This window comes from Hypomesus transpacificus, chromosome 4 (assembly GCF_021917145.1).
Source record: "Hypomesus transpacificus isolate Combined female chromosome 4, fHypTra1, whole genome shotgun sequence".
Classification (NCBI taxonomy): Eukaryota; Metazoa; Chordata; class Actinopteri; order Osmeriformes; family Osmeridae; genus Hypomesus; species Hypomesus transpacificus.
In genome coordinates this window covers 1,753,983-1,767,202 of record NC_061063.1, presented here as the reverse complement: position 1 = coordinate 1,767,202, position 13,220 = coordinate 1,753,983, and the positions used below count along the sequence as shown (strand labels likewise).

The 13,220-nt window shown below is 47.6% G+C and overlaps 1 protein-coding gene across 1 annotated transcript; it reads right to left on the bottom strand.

Moving 5' to 3' along the window:
* Nucleotides 1-20: 20 nt before the first annotated feature.
* Nucleotides 21-11,856, bottom strand: atf6b (activating transcription factor 6 beta). Its single transcript, XM_047019208.1, has 17 exons — nt 11,531-11,856; nt 10,243-10,322; nt 9,563-9,644; nt 9,311-9,370; nt 9,053-9,129; nt 7,641-7,800; nt 7,194-7,358; nt 6,368-6,531; nt 5,561-5,740; nt 5,080-5,162; nt 4,681-4,860; nt 4,440-4,547; nt 3,274-3,373; nt 3,029-3,099; nt 2,767-2,866; nt 2,144-2,228; nt 21-1,451 (listed from the first exon to the last, which is right to left on the bottom strand). The coding sequence occupies exons 1-17, from the start codon at nt 11,601-11,603 to the stop codon at nt 1,195-1,197; spliced, it is 2,025 nt and encodes a 674-aa protein (XP_046875164.1). The 5' UTR covers nt 11,604-11,856; the 3' UTR covers nt 21-1,194.
* Nucleotides 11,857-13,220: the final 1,364 nt, after the last annotated feature.

Sequence of the window (13,220 nt, the reverse complement as noted above, 5' to 3'; positions counted from 1 at the left end):
CGTTTTTTTTTTTTTCGTAATTTTCATTCTCTTTGACAATGACATATCATATATTTTATATTAAAAAAGTTAAGAAAATCTCTAGACGGTATCTCACATGTTAACAGGACATTTCCTCTCAGAGCCTGGGACAAGGACACAGAGACAAGGTACCTAGACTGCACATAGGGTACAGGGGAGGCAGGGGGCAGGGGAGGCAGGGGGAGCAGGGGAGGCAGGGGACAGGGGAGGCAGGGGAGGCAGGGGGAGCAGGGGAGGCAGGGGACGAGGTGCAGTGTTTCAGGCAAACAGAACGACGAAGAACAGCACATGGCTGGTAGAACCTAAACTGAGAAAACAACCATCCAGCTCTGGTAGGAAAGAAAAGCTGAGAAATCAGCTTGGTCAGACAGACCGTAACCATCCCAAGGGGAAGGAGGATGTTAGAAAAACACTAACAAATGGAAACTAATATATGGAAAGCAATATTTGTAGCTGAAGGAGATATATGTTCTGTCTGTAGTCGGGACAAGAATGAGACAGATATTTACACCAACACAAACATAGTTAAATAATATTAGTCCCCCGTTTCAAATCCAGACAGCACAAAAACAAAGTAGTCTGTTCTGATGACTGGCATCTTCACCGACTGGAATTATCAACTGAACAATCTGACACAAATATACACACGCAAAACTATACAAAGTCATATTGCCAAAACATCAGTCATATTGAAAACAAACGTGTGCAGTATGCTCTACTCTGGACCTGCATTAATTTATAGGTATTTGTGTTCTAGAATGTTCTGTTGACACAGTATCTCTCTCTTTAAGGGCAGTAAACTGCTTCTTCTGAATGTGGCTAGGGTGTGTATATATATATATATATATATATATATATATATATATTAATATCAAGATATTGTTAATTTAAGGAGACATTGGTATATGTCCCAAAGAACTAGCATTTATTTTTAAGATAAGTTGTTACTGACGTCCAAGTTCTAAAGTTTTAAGAGTGGCGGACTCATTAATAACAAATTAGTCTTGAGATGTTTGCCAGATTGTTAGCCGACTACATCTTAGCATAAGACAAGGTGGCAGTCTCCTCAAATCCCTGACAGTTTCACCACAAACGACCCCTTCGGGCTGGCCTTCACCTCCCCCGCATCATCCCATCCGTCTTCTCTCCTGCGCTAGCCCCTCCCTACCCCTCTCAGACTCCGCCCTCCTGGCTGATGTAATACTCGGCGGGCCGGCGGCGGACTGGGAGCGGCTGCCGGGGGGATGGGTGATGGCGTCCCCGCAGCGAGGTGTGGTTGCCGTGGTGATGGCTGGCCGGGGGCGGGGGCGGCGGGTCGCGGAGGGAGGGGGGCACGGCCGAGGCCTTGATGGGGATGATGCGCGTGTCCATCACCTCACAGTCCACCTGCATCATCATCTCAATGCCCTGGGATGAGTTGTACAAGCTCTCTGGAGGACGAGAGTGATGGATGAGGGAGAAGGAGAGAGGGAGAGAGAGAGAGAGGGAAAAAGAGGGGGAAAGAGAGGGAGGGAAACGGTTCAAAAAGTCAGCTTCTCTCTAAACAGCCGCACACAGTCTACACCAATATAAAACAGTGTTGTACACTGTGACCACATATGTTGTTATAGTTATACTGTAACCAGTAAAACTGTAATGTGCAGTTTTAAACGTACATTGTTATAGTTACACTGCAAGCACTTACAGTCTCATACTTTGAAGTTCAAGTTTAAAGCTTTATTTGACATTTGTAACAAGAACATTCTGGGTCCTGCTCCTCTTCAGTGTCCTAGCGGTCCCTCCTAATTATATATCTAATCTGACAGGAATACTTGTAGTCATGTGTGCATATATACTCTTAAAAGTTTTACTGTAAGCATATCTAGTCATACAGTTGTCCTATAAGCAGTTTCTAGTCATATAGTTATCCTATGAGCATATCTAGTAAATAGTTATCCTATAAGAATATCGAGTCATATGGTTATCCTATAAGCATATCTAGTCATATTGTTATCCTGTAAGCATATCTGGTCTACTAGTTATCCTATAAGCATGCCTTGTGTTCTAGTTATCCTGTCGGCATATTTAGCTGTGGATACAGTGTGCTCCTCATGCAGTCATGATGGACCAGAACCAGGCTCACCATTCACAGACATGGCAGGCATGACCAGCGACATCTTGGGACGGGTGGTCTTGTTGTGGCTGATGGCCGGGAGGAGGAGGTGGTCCTGAGAGACAAGAGGGAGGAGGAGAAGGAACATGAGAGGGAGGGGTGGGGGGGGGAGAGGAGTGGGAGGAGGGGTAGAGGAGTTTGAGTATAAGGAGGCGGGGAGTGGGAGAGTTTGAAAGTATCTTATTAGGTAAAGCAGACTAAAGTCTATCAGTGGCCAACCTCTCACCTACATTTACCTGATCTGTGTCAGTGACTCAAGGTTACAGGATGATCTAGTTCAACTGTTTCAACTGGCTCTTTTCACACTTGCCCATTCTAACAACGAATGCCCCACCCCCCCCACCCCCTCAGTTTTCGTCTGAGGGAAAGTTGTGGAAAGACAGGTTTTTGTTTTGTTTTTGAGTAGGCACAGCGGTACGCATTTGCTATCGGAGACATTTCCGCCAACGGATGTTTTCCCTGTGGTGACGGCATCAGTTCCTAGAAGGCAGAACTACAAAAAGGGTCTATTCCACACGGGTGTTCTGTGTCGGTTGTCGTTTTTTTCTTCTGCTGCTCGTTTTGGATGTTTGTTTATGTAGTCGTCGTCTCACCCTTCTGAAGGAGACCACGTAGAAGGTGTCCTCTCGGCGGTCAATGGCGTCCAAGAAGTCACTGTAGCGGACCTCGGGGCCGGGGAACACCTGGAGCTGACTGTTAACCACACACACAATCGCAGCGGGTCAGACCACAGAGACTACAAATATGTCTGGTTGATTAAAAGTCTTGGAACTCTCCTACACATTAATGTAAGCAGTGCAGGCTATCTCTGAGAAGCCCAGGTGGCTGATGGGAGATGTAGTCCTTCATGGTTACCTTTCTATTGAACGATGGGTCTGAATGGGCAGATATCTGGAGAAGTTGGTTTTCCTCAGCTGAGCTGCTTTCTGCGTGACAGGGAAGGGAAACAGAATTGAATATAAACAAACAAAAACAACATGAACACACACACACACAGTGACTGGAGGCCTTAGTGCTAAGGAGGCCTTTCAGTTATAAACCATGATATTGGACTGTGAAACGCCGAACACTAAAAGGTGAGTAACAGAATGCAATCGAACCTGGGCGATCTTGGCCTTCTTCACCGTCTTTGGTTTCCCTCCAGACTTCTTCCTGTCTATCTGGTGCCTGTGGACCCAGCCCCGCAGTTCATCAGCCAGCCTGGGGGGGAAACAGACAAACGAGTCAGACTCGTTTGCAAGCTAAGGAGCTACACCAATCAGATCAATGTTAGCCGTCACCCTAAACTCAGTTCTAACGCGGCTACTGAATGTTAATCTCAGAAAGATATTCGGAAGGAAGAGTCAAGCAGGACTATAATATCCATAAGTTAAATATTTTGTAAATCTGTTTTTGACAGTTATGAAAAAAGTGTGATGGCATGACAGCACAGCATAATATGAAAGGTGCTCTACGTGGAAAAGGACAGTGTTTAAACTCATACTGATGAGAAACTCAATACTGCCAACTGTCCAGTCCAGATGGACCTGAATGAAATGTGAGAGTTGGTGAGCGACGTTGAACCAAACTGTTGAAACATGTCGGTATTTACATCTTACATTTAATTCACTCGGCAAACACTTTCATCCAAGGCAACATACAAAAAGCATACCAAAAAAAAAATCGAGCAAAAAATAAAGGCTGAATTTGACATACTTTCTAACAGTATTTCAGTGGTATAGCTCAAATGAATATTTGGCAGGGGAGCTAGAGTGAATATATTCTGAGCTTTTGTGGCCAAGCCAGACAGCACCTCCCCTGTACAGGGGCGAGTCACCCCCCCCCCCCCCCCCCAGAGGCACAGCCACACAGGTGTGAAGGCAGAACACTGTTCCCCCACGAGGGCCCAAAGGGCACAGGTGTGAGAGAGGGGGACAAACACGAGCACTCATTTGAATTCTGCTTTCCACAGACTGGAGGGAAGGGAGGGAGGGAGAGAATATGGGGGTGGAGTGGGAGGGGAGAGGGAGTGGGGGGGCTCTAGGGAGCAGGAGAGTGCATGAGCAGTCGGTAATCAACAAAGAGCATCAGTGCTGTCGAACCACTGAAATAGTTTGATTTTCTGCTGTACTTGCCACATGCACTAAGTCGCTTTGGATAAAGGCGTCTGCTAAATGAAAATGGAGGATGGTTTCAGGGAGGTCGGTGGTCGTTTTGAGGAAGCACACCTGAGAGACAGTTGTTAGTTTTGAAAAGGAAGGTTTCAGGGCGGCAGGCAGTAACATACCTGAGAGACTCTGAGCGGTTGAACTGCCTGCAGTCGTTGGAGGTGAAGTAGCGATCGAGGTCCTGCAGCACCAGGTCCTTCATGTCGCTGAACACGTCGCTCAGGTTCCTATGGCGCAAACACACACACACGCGCACAATTCATCAACATCAACATCTTCATCTCTTTCACATTCTCTGCAGTTAGTCAGCAATGTGGTTTGCTGACTAACTGCAGCCAGCTAGCGTCGAACGTCGCTCACCTAAACTGATACGGATCCACGATGTCTCTCTCCACCTCCCCTCCCTCCTCCTCTGGGTCCATCCTCTCCTCCACCTTGCTCTGCTCCTGGCTATGGGCCTGCTCAAACTCCAAAAGGCGTCTTCCTGTGTAAGGGACCACCCCTTCTTGTAACCCCGTCCCCCACTTCCTGTCTGGGATGCTGGAAGCCCAAGAAAAGGAAAACCACACAAAAAAAACGAATTGAAACAGCAGCTACACACACAGATCTAAAAAGGTTGTGACGACAAAAAAAAGACAAATAGAAAGTGAGAGGAATTCCTGGAAAGTTTTTTTGTTTTCTTTCTTTCAGTTGTCAAGTCAAGAGTGCAAGAGGGATGATGCGTCCGGGGGAGACAGACGCCTGGGTTGTAGGACATACCTGACGGGTCCGAAGCTGAAGGTGATGAAGAGCAGCACGGCCATGACACACACGGCCCTCTTGTTGTTCGCCGAGTCACTGCCCTGCAACGCACCAACGAGGGAGAGTTCAAATGCTGTTCATCTAGTACTGTGCTCTAATCCAGTGCTCCGACTTCCCTCTCTTGTACTCCTCCGCTCATCTCCTTTTCCAGCCTCCCCCTTCCCCTCTACTACTCCTTCTCCCATCCTCTCCTCCTCCTCTTCCTCCCCCCCCCCATCCTGCCTCCCTCCATCCTCCCACCCCCCACACTTCCTCCACCCCCTCCCTTCCTACTGTACCCCCTCACCTTTGTCTCTTACCTCAACTCCCTCCCTCCTCCCCTCCCTCCATCCCCCCCCCCACTTCCTCCACCCCCTCCCTTCCTACTCTACCCCCTCACCTTCGTCTCTTACCTCAACTCCCTCCCTCCTCCCCTCCCTCCGTCCCTCCACCCCCTCACCTCCTTCCCGGCCAGCCTCTCCCTGAGGGCCTGGTTCTCCCTGCGGAGGCGTTCGTTCTCCTGCTGCGCCTCCCTCAGCTGGCCCTCCAGGTTCTGCAGGTACTCCTTCTTCTTCTTCCTGGACTGGCAGGCCGACTCCCGGTTCTTAATCATGCGCTGCTGCCGCTTCAGAACCTTCACCTGGCGGCACCAACGAAGAAGAGACCACAGCTGAGCACCAACAAAGAAGAGACCTCGTTCTGGGAGAAGTGCTGAGTACGGTTCTAGGGTTAGTAACACTGTTCTACTGTCTTTTTAATCAAGGGAGGATCAGAAAAAAAATGAAATGAGCCCCCCTCCCTCATCCTTTCTTCTAAACTTTTGGACTTTAAAGGTCTTAATCAGGCCATCATTATGTTTTGACAAACTGTAACAGCGGCATATACAATTTCATTTCACCTATTAAGCCCATAGGAGCACCAGTAAGAATGTTCCGGAACTGTTGCTTCTTGACATATAAGGGAACACGACACATCCTTCTGCCCTACGGGGGTCTACAGCATTCAGCTAGGCATTATGGAGGCTATATCAGATGTCAGAAGTGAAACTATTTATTTGAAAGGGCACATTTTCCTGTGGCTGACCGTCAACTGGCCCAATTTAAAAGCATATGATTGGTGTAGCAAGGGCCAATGAAATGGCTTTTACAATCCTAGTAGAGGAAGAGGAGGGCCCATTTGAGAGAGATGGAGGCGTGGGGGAGGGAGGAAGGATTTAGATGCGTAAGGCCAATAAAAGCGTCTGAAATCTGATGGACAGCCCGCTCACGTCAAGGTCGTTGCAGCTACTTCCTGGCAGAGGGGTTGCTGGGACGATGGGCTTGCTGGAGGGCGGAGCCGAGGGGCTGGCGCAGTGGGGCATTGTGGGAGAAACGGGCTCCATCTTGACGATGGCCGGAGCGGAGGCCAGACACACCGACTGGGAGAGGACTACTGAGAAGGAGACAGGAAGAGAGACATCAGCACACACGTAACAGGAGAGAGTGTTGAATAACCAAACCCTGTTTGTCTGTCTGACAGGCTGGCTGGCTGATTGACTAGCTGGCTGTGTGACCAGAGAGAAAACCAAACTGTGAAAAAGGGAAAGCAGACAGGTTTCGTCAACAGTTGACAGAAAAGGAAGCTGGAAAGTGACTGATAACTATTGCTTGAAAGATCTGGAATGTGCAGCTGTTACAGCCATGATAAACTGCAGCCTCTCAATCCCTCAAATAGTTACGGACCTCCACGTTGATTAAGCACAACTTTATTGTACCATAATCTAACAGGCATTCCTTCTCCTTGTGGAAAGTGCATTGTATAGGAGTAGTGTGCGGGGTGGCAAGGCTGGACTTATTAATATTCATTAAAGAAGTGCTACCTGATTGGTCATTTGAACATTCTGGCTCTAACATGGTCCACAACTGTTGGTCAAATCTAGTCTGTCTGTTTATGTGTGTGTGTGTGAGTGTGTGTGAGAGTGTGTGTTTGCTGATCAGGTCTGGTCCAGCCTGTGTTTGTACTGATCATGTCAGGCTTGTTCTATGTATTTGCCAGTGTGTTTGTGTGTGTGTGTGTGTGTGTGTGTGTGTGTGTGTGTGTGAGAGAGTTCTGACCGGGCCTGGCCTGCTCCATTGTGGAGAGGCCCTGCAGGATGAGAGTGCTGGCCGGGCTGGAAGCCTGGGGGACGGGTAGAGCGGCCACGCACACCGGCCGGGGCTGGATGGCTGGCTTACTGCTCAGGATGCTGCACGCCTTCGCAGAGGACACCACGGGCACGACTGGAGACGCGGAGGAAAGAGGGGGTGGGTGGGGGGGATTGAGAGAGAGACACAGAGAAAGACAGAGAGAGAGGGGAGGGGAGGAGGCGGGTGGAGAAGAGAGGATAACAAAACAGAGTGAAGAGAAAGGAAGACAGGATGAAGTGACAAAAGGAGGGAGAGAGAGAAAAAACACGTGAAGGGAGGACGTGACGCGGTGACGAAGCTGTGTTTGTCCATCCTTCCTTGGTCCCTCTGTCCCATCAGTCAGACCTGAGGGACAGCACCTTAGCCTCGTCTTACCAGTGGCCTGCAGCGATGTGTCCAGACCAGGGGGGCCGGGGGCAGGGGTCTGGCCCTGGCCTGCAGAGGCCACAGTCACCTCCATCGCCCCCAGAGGAGGAGACAGCACATCTCCAAACATGTAGGGAGGGGTAGGGGGGTTCTCCCCTTTAACTGAGATCTGGAGAAAGAGATAGAGGAGGTGGAGGAGAAGGGGGGGGGGGGTCAGAGTTGGTAATAACTAAATGCATGATGAAACACAAGGTTAGGACTCAGCAGAGGTGAAAGACAAGGTTAGGACTCAGCAGAGGTGAAAGACAAGGTTGGGACTCAGCAGAGGTGAAAGACAAAATTAGGACTCAGCAGAGATGAAAGACAAAGTTTGGACTCAGGAGAGGTGAAAGACAAGGTTAGGACTCAGCAGAGGTGAAAGACAAGGTTGGGACTCAGCAGAGGTGAAAGACAAAATTAGGACTCAGCAGAGATGAAAGACAAAGTTTGGACTCAGGAGAGGTGAAAGACAAGGTTAGGACTCAGCAGAGGTGAAAGAAAACATTAGCATGCAGTGTTAGCACTCTCCCAGCGATGTCCACTTGATGTTTTGATGTACACTCTGCAGGATTCACTACAGCTTGTACATCAGTACAGCTGGAACTGCATTGTCCATGTCAAGGCCAAAAACCTGATTTCCACTAACAGAATGAAATAACCTTTCCCACATATACATTATTTAAGTAGACATACAATATGCATACTCTGTGTGCATGAGGGTAGGGTATGGCTGTGAGAAAATGAGTTATTCACTGACACATTTCCATGATATTTTCCAGACCTGGGAATCACCATATTTAGATTCCCTCATATTTCCAGATTTTGGAGACTGTCTCAGTTGGTCGCACTCTTTTGTTTTGCTACATCAGGGTATGACATTGCATCCTAATACATAGTTGTCTTATTTGACATACACAAAGATTGACTTTGGTGTCAGATTTGTCAAGACGAAACATGATTACGACAAACAAATTAGATTTTTTTTTTGCACAAATTAAACAACCGAGAGTTGAACAGACAACTGCGAGCGAGGAGCAAAACCTAGGGAAAGGCAAAAAAACAAACAAAAAAAACATTTGTGACAGAGTTTCTGCATGGAAAACTCTGTAAGGTTCTCACAGGTCAACTCGGCCCGCGCACTTGAGTTCTGCTCGCGCATGTCAACATGACTTTGGACAATTTGAGGACGGAAACCAAGGGAGGGCACTGGCCCGCGTATGATTCGTCACTTTCAACACCTCTCGATACCTTCAACCCTCTCCAGCGACATCAATCGGACGCCTTGATCCTGCACTTGCACAATCTGTGAACAATGGAGGCAGACTGTAGCCCTGCATGTATGTTGTCAGATCCCAGCGGTGGGGCAGTTCAGCCGTACTGACCTGGGGGTCAGGGGTCATGGAACAGTCAGTGGCCAATGAGGACGCAGGCGAGGGAGGCTCCGCCTTCACCTGGAACACTGTGACACCACACACGCACGGCCACAAGCGTGCGTGCGCACACAGACACACACACACACACACAAGCATCCATGAACATATACATCAATTAGACAACGTTTAGTAAGCACAGCATTTTGTCATGTCCCTTTAAGCATTCACATGACTCGACTGGGACAAAACTGTGGTTGAAGGACATACACATGTCCTCGGGTAAAGGCTGTGTGATGGTCATCTCGTCCTTCAACACAGGGAAGTCCCCTGGAGAGAAAGAGAGAGAGAGACAGAGAGAGAGAGCAATGGAAACAAAGAAATAGAAGTTATGCAAATGCCCCACGTGTTGTTGTCCCACTAAAATCACGTCGGTCTCGATTACTCTGGAATGCGTGTTTCTGAATTCAGCACGTTATATCCGACGGAGCGCCCCATTGGTCGGTGAGTCGGCCTGCCCACCTGTGAGGAGGTTGTCGTCCAGGTGTCTCCATGGCGATGTGGGATTGTCAGGGTCAAGGGTCAACATGAGGTTGTTATCAAACTGAGAGCGAGAGAGCGAGAGAGCGAGAGAGCGAGAGAGAAGTGAAAGAAATTAGGCCAGGGTCTGGATTAGTCAGTAGGTCGATTGGGGCCAGGCTGGCAAGCCGAGCGACAAGTGCTCCAATCAGTTGGCCTCTGACCGACAGACAATTAACCTGATTAGCAGCTGGCATGTCTCAGACACACTGCTACCATAGTTAATCCTGGCCACCCACACACACCCTCACCATCCAATATAGCCGCACCATTCAAAATACCCCATCCTATGTCTGAGTGAAGGACTGCAGTAGTCCCTCACTAGTCCTCACTAACTAAGTAACTGTTTATTTAGGCCATAAAGTATGCATTTCTTCGTTTTTCTACAGTGGTATGATGATCCATTTCCGGAACGAGTGAGAAACTGGATCTTCATGCACATCTTTGCTGACTGTGTTAACAGAGCCTGTCAGGTTGCTGACTGGGCTTTGTACGAAGCCTGCTTCAGCACCCAGATCACACAGAGTTCAAGTTACACTAACACAGCCACCGTCTGTGTCCATGTGTGTGTGTGCGTGTCACTGTGTGTGCGTGCGCACGTGTGACACTTTCTTTGTCCTTACCGATGTTTCGTATTTCAGTCCTCTCGTGTACTCCCCCTCTTCTCCCTCCTCCATGCTCTCACACTGGTACAGGCAGGCATCTGGATGTGCGCACACACACACACATCCAAACAACACACAGACGCAAACACACAAACAGATGGTACAGACACACACACCATAAAAGGACAGACACACACACACAAACACCCAAGAAACATGCAGACACCGTTTTTTAGTGACGACAACAACAAACGGGGCCCTGTCCGCCATCATGGCCTCCTCCTCCCTTATAGGGACACATAGCACACACCCCTCTGCTAAAACATGAGCGCAGGCTAACGCTAGTGTATTTACATGTAATGTGAACATATACCTGATTGAATTTGATATCTGGGATACTCTAGGAAGACTCAAATTTGGCAACTGTGTTGAGAGGCTCTTTAATTCCAACCGTGTTGCTTGCGTCCGTTGCGTCCTCACTAGCATCCGGCTTGGCCAGCAACCCAGTTGTTACTTTGGTGAGGCTACTTCTCAACATACTAATTGTTTGAATGAGGTGCAGTAAATTATTGTTGATGCTAAACCGTGCAAGTAGCTCTCCTGGAACGGAGCCAACCTGTGGACACTGGTAACTGGAATTGTTATAGTCTCAAATCAGGGGTCCCTGCAGTGCCTTAGATAGATCATCGCCTTGACCACAAGAGAAGCCAAAACATGCATCCCAATGGATGAAACAAGAACATCGCAGATACTAGAATGAGAATGTTGGGAGATACAAACTATGCTGATAAAAGGTTATTTCAAACAACACCTCGGAGAGGTTTAGTAATGTTCCTTCCTTCTTAGCGGTGATATCAACATGTTGTTAGATTGGGTTGGGGGGATTCTTGCGCGATTATGTGCAACACCGTGGAAACATCAAACCCGGACATCCCATCCGGGGGCCGAGAACACGCGGACAGATAAAACTGATCTGCCATAGCTCCGTACGTACTGGTGACATATCCGGGTTGGTTTGCTGTCCGTACAATGTAGCACGCACACACACACACTGACGCGAGAACCCAACAATTAACCTCCATCCCTGTGCTTAAGATTCTTTCAAATACAGTGTTATACAGTTGTTGTTCCCTACCTCTAAAAGGAGAAATAACGTATGATTCGCCAGCTGGTCTCAATGGCGTATGTTGATGATGCTCAGCTGCGTATGCCCATTACAATGATAGCCAAGCCAACCGATTAGTTAAAACCGTCTGATGTTCCATTTGATGTTTATATAAGTAGGATACTTGAAAGTGTCACTCACCCCAGTCTTCGCTTGTCAGGAGGTTATCAGCGAAGAATCGACTATCCAAATCAGACAGTAAATCCGCAGTCATAGCCACAAAGGCGTATGTTTGGAGAGGGGGTGCTGCGACTAGCGACTAGATAAATAGGCTATCTGTACACAAGAATAGAATCAGTAATTAGTTACAACGAATCCTTCTCGTTCTGCAAAAAACTCAATCCCAACTGAGGATAAAATAACATCTCTGGCGTGAGATAAATCTTTTTTATTTTATTTGTTTCATAGTGTTCGGTCCTTCGCACAATCTCGCATATGACATACGGACAAGGAAACGTATTTTTCAGCTTGGTCCTGCCCATTTTCTGAGCAGTAACCAATGTGAGTTAATACATTTAAGATCGACGTCCAAATCTGTCAATAAAACTACAGAACGGTTCTGGTTGGCTATAATTTAAACCAATTGACAAGAGTGGTCTCGGACAAGCTTTAGAAAGCTGATTTGGCCCAATGATAAGTGAGAACTTTGAATGATGGAAAAACAGTCCAATAGTCTGCATCTAAATAAAAACTACAGCTTAATTGACAAGATGGCACACCAGTCAAGTCATGCCTTGACTAAGAATTGTTTCATAGCACATGTATCGATTTGAAAATGCTATTTTGATACATTAATCACATATTACCTAAGTGTGGTAGGGAAAATAAAGAGGTATACGTTTAGTTATCACTTTACTTGAACGTTTCAGTAGTTTGTCCATACTTGTCAGCTATGATCTTGGGCAAAATATTAAACGTTTGGGCCCTGGATGCCATGTAACGTAATGATCTTGGGCAAAATATTCAACGTTTGAGCCCTGGATGCCATGTTACGTAATATCTGTCGGGTGCATGCGAGGACAGTGGTCTAATCCCCCTGTGACGTTCATTGTTGGTACCATATGGTTGGGACCGATGGTAATCGACAGGATCAAGACACTTCATTGATTCTAGACTTGGAGGGGGTTTGTGAGATGGGGAACGTGTAGCTGCACTGTACTCCTTTAAAAAGGCATGGGTGTCCCGCGTGAGGCAAACCACAGGATGTCGTCTCTAGGGTGCAGGAAGAGTGAAATTGCGCCTACCGGTGACATGGTTTGGTACTACGCCACTCAACATAACCTGTATCGACTTGACCTAAAATCACAGTTGGTCACTTCCGGTCTAGAATTAATGACAGGATGAAGGCTCAAGTCTCAAGCATTCACCGTGAGACACCCTTTTCAACCAGTTCACACGCCACACCTTGTATTTCTCACATGGAGAAGTAAGAGATAACTTGTCGCGCAATACAATTAATGGACGAGGCTACCCGCTATGTTTGGGACTATCTTGTTGTTATGATCAGTGAGCTTTGCACTTTTGTAAAGCTCTCTCTTGGAAGTCGCTTTGGATAAAAGCGTTTGCTAAATGCATAAATGTACATTGCACATCCTGTATCAAACTGGATTTGCAGTAGGGATGGGCATTTCAAGTGGAAGTACAATTCGACAATCAAAGAGGAATGAAATGTTTATGAAAAAAGGTATGTATAAATCAGGGAGTCAGGTGGCTGAGTGGTGAGGGAATCGGGCTAGTAATCAGAAGGTTGCCAGTTCGATTCCCGGCTGTGCCAAATGACGTTGTGTCCTTGGGCAAGGCACTTCACCCTACTTGCCTCGGGGGGAATGTT

Coding starts and splice junctions, on each gene's coding strand:
- atf6b (XM_047019208.1), bottom strand. CDS start 11,603: ATGACTGCGGATTTACTGTCTGATTTGGATAGTCGATTCTTCGCTGAT. Junction 9,371..9,562: donor GGACGACAACCTCCTCACAG/GTGGGCAGGCCG, acceptor CTTTCTCTCCAG/GGGACTTCCCTGTGTTGAAG. Junction 5,741..6,367: donor GTAGCTGCAACGACCTTGAC/GTGAGCGGGCTG, acceptor TGGTGCCGCCAG/GTGAAGGTTCTGAAGCGGCA.